Source organism: Tupaia chinensis, unplaced genomic scaffold, assembly GCF_000334495.1.
Source record: "Tupaia chinensis unplaced genomic scaffold, TupChi_1.0 Scaffold000138_1, whole genome shotgun sequence".
Lineage (NCBI taxonomy): Eukaryota > Metazoa > Chordata > Mammalia > Scandentia > Tupaiidae > Tupaia > Tupaia belangeri.
Window position 1 is genome coordinate 3,810,333 of NW_006159608.1, and position 8,466 is coordinate 3,818,798.

The window sequence follows — 8,466 nt, forward strand, 5'->3', positions numbered from 1 at the left end:
TCCCATTCTTTCCTCGCTCGCATTGTTTCTGATGAAAGGTCTGCTGTTAGCCTGATGGGATATCCTTTGTAGGTAACATGATGTTTCTCTCTTGCCAGTCTTAGTATCTTGTCTTTGTCTGTGGTTTTGGTCAATCTGGCTATAATGCGTCTTGGAGAAGATCTTCTTGGGTTGATTCTATTTGGGGTCCTCTGTACTTTCCTGGGACTGGATCTTCGAATGCCTCTCTAGGTTTGGAAAGTTTTCTTGCAGGATTTCATGGAATAGTTTATCAATGCCTTTATGAGTTTCTTCGCCTTCTGGGATGCCCATTATCCGGATGTTCGGACGTTTAATTGTATCTACTTATTCTCGTATATTATTCTCAAATTTTTGTGCCATTTTCTCAGTCTTCATGGTGGATTTTTCTAGGCCAGCAATTTTCTCTTCTACATATGAGGTTCTATTTTCTGTATGATCTAGTCTGTTTTTAATACTTTCAAGGGAAATTTTGACTTCTTGTCTTATAGCCTTCATCTCTAACAGTTCCATCTGATTCTTCTGTAATGTGTGAAATTCCTCTTTTAGATCTTGCATGAATTTCCTCACCTTCTGGAACTCTTCAACTCCTTTCTCCGTCCTCTTCAGCAGTTCCTTGTCTCTCTTCTCTTCCATTTCTGTTAGCTTTGCCATTATGAATCCTCTGAATTCTTTATCAGACATTTCCATGACTTCCATTGAACTGTGTGCGGATGAAGAGGAGTTATCCTTTTCCCTTGGAGGAGAGGTATTTTCCTGCTTCCCCTTTCTTGTGGTCTTGCAACAATTTCTAGTCATCTCGTGGTTGGTCGATTTCGTCCCAAACTTTGAAGTTCAATCTGAGGGTCAATGAGTGTGTAGAAAAGGAAACAGAGAGAGGGAAACAAAAGCAACAACAGCAGAAAAAAAAAAAAAGAGAAAAAAAAAAGAAAAAAATGAAGAGAAAAACTTTTAAATAAAACTAAAAAAAAAATAAATAATATTCAGAAAATTTCAAAAATACCCCAAAATTAGAAAACCGCGCCTCGCAACATGCCTAGATCGCAGGAGCACTGGAGCTGGTTCTTAAAGAAGGGCTGTTCTGTTCCCTTCAACCTCTCCATGTGAGTTTTCTATACTGGAGGCTGAATTATCAGTGGGACCTCTTCATTCCTCTGTTTCCCCCAAAATGGTTAGATCGCAGGAGCCATGGAGCTGGTTCTTGAAGAAGGGCTGTTCTGTCTATACTTCTATATCTTCTAAACTTTCAGTTTCCACCATAGAGTGTGGACAGTTGGTATATGTTAAGTGGAGACATATAATGTCTCTCTTTCATAGCCTGGCTTGCTTCACTCAACAGTAAATCTTCTATATTCATCCACTTTCTATCAAATGCCAGGGTATTGTTGTTTTTATGGCTGAGTAGTATTCCGTAGAGTATATGTGCTACACTTTTTCAAGGCATTCCTCTGTTCATGGACATTTCGGTTAGTTCCATGTCTTAGCAATTGTAAATAATGCCACAATAAGCATAGATGTGTGAGCACTTTTCTAACTGTTCTCTTTTCTGTTTGCATTGGCAAGGACTTCCTATGTTAAACTCTTATGTATCTCAAATATAGAGGTCACACATTATTTATCTAAATGTCTAAAATACCTAGAATAGTGATTGTCTTTTAATGAGTGTTAGCAGCAGATGTTTTACTCCATATACTGGGCAGGCAAACTATGGATTTTGCAATGATAAAGATATATTAGTGTTATCTAGATTAAGGTACATTTGCACAGCTGACTAAATTTGCCTTTAGTATCTTCCCAAGAGTCCATCTGTATTCCTTATACTTTTCTGTCCCAGCTCCTGCGTCGCTTTCCTGCTTGTGCTCTGGATAGTTGCCACCTCCATTTTCAGTATCCACTTCAAATGCTCTTTGACAAAGTCACATTTACACTGGTATTTCACCCACATGGTTCCTTTCCTTTTTGGACCATTGCATTATTCACCCCATTGAGTGATAGCAGAGAATAATTGTGTGTGCTTTTTGACTCTAAAAATAAAGGTTTGTGTTTGGCAAGCGGCATTTTCTCTGAAAACATCAGCGTCTCAGAAGTACATGATTACTGTGAAGCCATCTACCATGTTTATGAATTACATTTTTTTCCTTGTAGGAGGCATTTTTGAATCTGAAGAGCTTTATTCCATTTTGGAAACATTGCAGAAAGTGTCATGTGAAACAGGAAGGCCTCTAAGAAAGATGCTACTTTATTATTAATTCCTCATTAAATGATGAAAATGAATAATGAAAATCCAAGTCATTTATGTTGGTCAGTACTTTGACCAAAATGTCTTGAGCAGTCAGTAAACTGGTCGTGTTTATAGGAGAGGTTTAACACACATTGCAGTGGTTTCATGAGTTGCTTACTGATTATGAAAATCCCTTCCCTTCATTGTAACCCACGGTTTGGCATGGAACAGTTAGGTTTGGTCAGGTCGGATAATGATGCACAATATTTCACTGATGTCTGCGCCTTGTACCTCATTTGGCAGTTGTTAATGCTTCTGTTGATAGCATCAGGCCAAGTGCCTAGTAAATCATGAGTCTTGTCCAAAGTTAATACTGTTTGCCATAGAACTTAAGCAGAACCCACCCAAGGCAAATACATTCATATACCTCAGTATCCTGTTCATTTACTCTCAGTGCTTTATCATATCTTTATTTATAAATGTCATCACTAACCGTAATCTATATTAAGGTGCTTTTTCATGTGTTAATAAGTTAATAGATACTATGATGAAGAAAGGACTTTCTGGTAAGATATTTGTAATCATAGAAAAGCTGGGATAGTTTCAAATCTATGAAAATCAGGAGCACTTATCTGTATCATACATATTTGCCCAGTGTGGCCTTTTCATGTTAAGGGATATAGCAATTAAAAATTTAATGTAGATTTTATTACTTAGCAGAACTCTTAGATATTAAAAGCAACTTGTGCTTAAATATTGTCTTTTATGGGTTTTTTTTTGGAGAGGTTTTTGCTATAGGGCTCGTGCACTTGCCCAAAAGAGAGAGATTGAGAGACAGAAAGCGAGAGGTCACCCCCCCCCCAGGGGGGATGGCCACTCTGTAATCCCTTCTCCTCCATTCTCCTCTTGGGATCTTGGGCAGCCGCACACGCACCGGGCGTGAGTTTAAGCCAGCGGGTCTGGGACTCGAACTGCTGTTGACTACATGGGAGTCCAGCAACATAGCCATTACACCAACTGTTGATCCCTTATGATTATTGTTTTTACATAACCCTCAATTGCATTTCGAACTTGTTTATTTCTATATGAAATTTGGAAGCATGGAGGTTAGAGTTAGGAGAAATGGATGAGTAAGCATCAAAAGAATGTTTTAGTCAAGTAATAAATATTATTAAATATAAAAATTGCATATGACCTCCTCTAATTTTTTTCCTTTTTTTTAAGGTCCCCCCCCCCACACACACACACATAGAGTGTGTGTGTACTCGCCGGAGGGAGAGAGACAGAGAGAGACACTGAGAGGGAAAGTGAGAAATCACCCCCTAGGGAGGACAGGCTTGCCTCAATCTCTTCTCCATTTCCCTCTCAGGATTTTGGGTATGCAGGCGCACAAGCCCAGTGTGTTTCTCAGGCTTCCAGGTCCGGGACTTGAATTGCTGTCAGCCATGTGAGAGTCCAGTGCCTTAACTGGACTCATGCTGGACCCCATGATTTCTTATTTCTCTCCTCAGTTTCAAAGATAATGAACTATTCCTTTTCTGTGTTTCCGCAGTGTATTGTAAATTCATAAGTAAAGAACTTAACTTGCGTGACTATTAGCTGTGCCTGGTGCCTGAGTCTCTCTCCCCATTATAGCCACAGCAGCTTGTGAATAGATTTTATATAGCTCATCCATGTATTTCCAGGCACATGGTGTATCCTCATTAATGTTTGTCAGAGGAAATGACAAACTTACTTTAGCATAGGAATGTACTATAATTCTTCATTGTCCTTTGAACATTGGGCATTATATATGTTATGTGTAGTGATAATGTCAAAAATAAAACAACTGGGGAAGTTTAGTGGACATACATATTTCAATAATTAAATGAAATGGAATGATAAAGAATTATGTTTCTTGGGTCTTTGCTCCTTTTCTTTCCTTTTGTATGCATACATTCTGCTGTTTCTTTTGTGACTTGTTTAAATTTATGTGTTAATTTTCTTTTTCTACTTTGGTGTTTGTTTCTATTTTCAGTCATTGAACATACTTTCCCTTTTGTCTTTTTGTTTTTTTCTTTCTCCTTTGTCTTCTGTTGTATGGAATTGACAGCATATTGTCAGGGCAGAAATAGTGAAGTACCCGGAAGAAGATAATCAACATACCAGCTCTGCTCATAGTAGAATCTGTTCAGTTCAGTAGTGCAGGTATTAATGGATACATTTCTGCAATTTGGGGAGGGGGAGGGGGAAATAATGAATGCTATCTTGTTCTTTATTCCTTATGAGTAAAGAAGTTCAGATGATTATTGTACATTATTGGAAGTCAATATTGCTTAAGTCCTGTTTTAGAGCTTTGAAAAATTGTTCTTTTGCTAGGATACTTATGAATTATACGAGAAATTAGAACAAATTAAAATATTTTAGTTTTTTCAAATTTACTTATCTTTATGGTTGTGTTTATTATATGTGTAGTGAAGTGGGGAATTAGGGAGTTATTTCATGATTTGTTTCTTGCCACTTTCCCTGAAATAGCCAGGTAATTGAAAGGGTATTTTAAAAATTTGCCCTGAATTCTTGTCTTTGTCCTCTTGTATGTGTAGACTTAGTAAACTAGAAAACATGAAAGGATTTGTTTTAATTTGAATGATTACTTACTACTAAATTTGTTTCAGATATTCCTTGAAGTGCAGGTTAGAGGGAAAAAGGAAAGAGTTAAAAGTTTAAAATTATTTTAAAAACATGAATGCGAGATAATTTTCTAAATTTCTCATTTTACCATATTTTTAAAAAGAATTATTAATTTAATTTTATTTATAATTATTATTATTTTTAATTTGACCAGGGAGAGATAGAAAGAGAGAGAGAGGGAAAGTGAGAAAGCAAGCTACCAGGTCCAAGACCTCAGTCAGTCATGTGGGAGTCCTGTACCTTAACCAGCACGCCACCTGCTGACCCCACCATATTTTGTTAATAGTCATTTTTTTTAAAGAATTATTTTATTTAACTTTATTATCATTATTATTATTATTATTTTCCAGTTTGATCACAGAGAGAAAGGGAGAGAGAGAAAGCGAGCCACCTTTAACCACCACACCACCTGCTGACCCCAAGAATCATTTTTTATAACTCATTAGTGAGCTACTTGGAAGTAAACAGGAAGTTTTGAAAATTGAACTGTTCAAAAACATTTCAGCTTTGCATATAAATCCTCTTCTCACTAACTTACAAATTGCTATAAATATTCTAAGAAAAGTTATGACTAAGGATAATAGGTATATAATGATAGTTTTTACTTTGAAATGAGTAATGAAGTCTGAATTAAAATGTGTGAATAATTAATTTTTATTTACTTACCCTACAGTAAACCAGTTTAATTTTTCATGTTGACTTGTCAAGTTTTGTGAGACTCATGATAACATCAAGTTAATGTCATAAAATCAGAGAAGCCCCAATATCTGAGTTGAGAAATAAAACAAAAGTCCAAGAAACCAGCTCTGATTTGTTTATTCTGGCTGATTCTTTTAATATCGACTTCTGCTTTATTTATGATGTCTATCATGAAAAGTTCACTAAAGTTCAGAAAACAAAAATATACTTTAAGGAGCTCTTTCTAAATGTTCTAATGTCCTAATATTAACTCTGTTTTCCTTTATGACAGAGGGTGGTGAAGGCAGATATTGTAAACTACAACCAGGAACCTATGTCAAGAACGGTTAACCCTCCCAGAAGCTCCATGTGTGCAGTGCAGTGAGTGCTCTTTCTCCTGTTGACAGTGGCTGCCCTTCGCCTCTGGGTGGGCCTGAGGACTTCTAGGAACTTGTTTTATCAGTGACCATCTCTGTAGTTCAGCTCACACTCTCCTCCCAACTCACTCCATCAAATGTTGCCTCACTGCTACAGGCAGTGAAGATCACTTGGACTGAAAATAACTCAACTTTGGGACCACACACTTTGAATTCAAATGGAAAACCCATTTTCTGGAATTTGACTGCTTCACTGAAGAAGAATGATGTTGACTCTCTTTATGTCCTCACTTTTTTTCCCTCTGATGTCAACTTTTTGAACCCTGAATGAGAACTGCCCAAGTCTTGATCATCATCAGGCAGGGTTTTGCCACAGCACAGTTTCATTCTCTTACCTGAACTTAGACATGTCAGAGTATACTTCAGAATGCAAACATGGAAACAAGCGATGTATTTTACCTGCAGAGACTTAAGGAGGAGTTCTCATACTGTCTATTGTGAGTTAAAACAGACAAAGCTGCATTGAACTGAAAATGCTTGAAATAAGGCTGTAATAAGAAATATTTTTCATGTTTTAAAAAGGGGCCTAAATTGTTTATATTGTAGTTTGTAACTCATAAAGTAGTGCGTATTTGATACTGTATTTTTATTACTCTGTCATGGTCATTATGTATTATATAATACTCAGGTTCGATGGCTTTGTGATTTTGGTGAAGGCTCAGCTGATGGTCCGTGTCGAATTTTTCCTGCAAACTGCGTGAGAGTACTCCCAGAATGAGTCGTGCCACACTGTTGGGTCATTGTGGGTCAGACTACCGATGTGCAGATGTTTTCCTCTTACAAATAAATTTATTTAAATTACATGTTTTGGTTCATTTTCTTTCAGTTACCTTTCTTTTTGTTACAGAACAACAAAACATACGTAGATACAAACCAGTGATCTCGTGAAGTTTAATACGCAGTCAGTCACCTGGAGTTGTTAGGCTATTGGTGGAACCACTGAGCCTGGTCTTTCAGAGGCGCCATGACAGCTGCATCCTACCTCTTTATCTGTTCTCTTGCTACTTACTGTGCTCTCCTTCCCTCTGTGTATACATTGCTGTGGACCCAGTGCTATTTGCTTATGATGCTCTGCTTCTCTCTCTTTGCTCCACGGGTCCCTGTGCTGGGATTTCCGCCTCATTTCCCAAATGTCTACCCCCTGCCAGACAGGCTGTAGGTGCCATGAGCACAGGGCTCTCTTTGTCTTGGTCATAGTTGTGTTTTCTCTGCTGTGCCATGACAGGTGCTCTGTACTGGCTACGTTGAAGCAGGATGGGTGCCCCTCCTTCCCAGCAAGGTAGGCTTCACCTCCACAACTGAAAGTCCCATGTCAGTACTGCTTGGATGGCCAGACCCCTTCCTGCCTTGAGTTGTAGATATCTGTGTTCCTGTGTTTGTTTGTTTGTTTGTTTTTAATTAGCATGGGCTTATTGAAGCCAGCTCTAGGTTCTCCTCTCCACCTCACTGAGTACTTAGCAGGGTGCCTTTCTCATAGGATATGTGTACAGAAATTTTGGACACCTACTTTTACAACTATAAGGAATTTTAGAAACCTTGTTACTTCATATCCTTGTGTGAAAGTGCAGTGTGAAGATAAAAAAAAGTAACTTGCAAGAGGTCATAGACTTACAGAGCTAGATCTGATAGATCTCCTGTCTCTAGGGCAAGAAACATTGTTTTTAGGGGTTTTTGCCTTAAATCATGTGAGTTGCTGATACAGTGAAAAGAAAAGTGAGAAATCATCCCCCAGGGGGAATGGCCACACTGCAGTCCCTTCTCCTCCATTCTCCTTCTGAGATCTTGGGCACACACCCACCACACACGCCCAGTGTAGGTTTCAAGCCACCAGATCCGGGACTCAAACCATGGGCAGCCATGTGAGAGTCCAGCAATGCTATTCACTGGCCTCCCTAGGGCAAGAAACTTTTAACATTTAAAACATTGGGCCTGCCCCTTAGTCTAGTGGTAAGGGACCCAGATTCCACATGGTCAACCAGGTTTGAATCCTGGACCTGGCAGCTTAAAAATACTCTGGGCATGTGTGTGTGTGTGTGTGTGTGTGTGTGCCCCACATCCTGACAGGATGGAGACATGGAGGAGAAGGGACTGTGGCACAGCCACACCTCTTTGAGGACTTCTTTCTTGTTCTCCCTTTCTCTTTCTCTCTGGCAAGTGTACTCACCTTCTGGCAATTAAAAAATACTTAAAAGAAAATGAAAATTATTTTAAAATTGCTACTGTACTCATTAAGCAGTGGGCCCAAACTTTCCCTTCAATTTTGATATTTTTCATTTTATAACAGTTTAGCAACCTCTAAGCCTTTCAAGGTGATAAGCTTTCAAACTAGTTTGCTTTATTCTTCCTTTTGACACCTTTCTTATATATACAGGTTAAGGTGAGGCAGAAGAAGCCACGGGCCTTCAGGACAAGGTTCCACATGGCTACTGTGAACTAGATTTT

The 8,466-nt window shown here is 38.4% G+C and overlaps 1 protein-coding gene across 2 annotated transcripts in view; it reads left to right on the plus strand.

Moving 5' to 3' along the window:
- The window catches only part of RAB28 (RAB28, member RAS oncogene family), a 123,186-nt gene extending 116,359 nt beyond the window's left edge, over nucleotides 1-6,827 (plus strand). The window contains exons 7-8 of one of the 2 annotated variants that reach the window (XM_006144903.3): nucleotides 4,332-4,426; nucleotides 5,880-6,827. In XM_006144903.3, the coding sequence (XP_006144965.1) occupies nucleotides 4,332-4,421 (90 nt within the window). In that variant the 3' untranslated portion in view covers nucleotides 4,422-4,426; nucleotides 5,880-6,827. The remainder of the gene's footprint in view (nucleotides 1-4,331; nucleotides 4,427-5,879) is intronic. The other variant, XM_006144902.3, reaches the window with a different exon arrangement.
- Nucleotides 6,828-8,466: the final 1,639 nt, after the last annotated feature.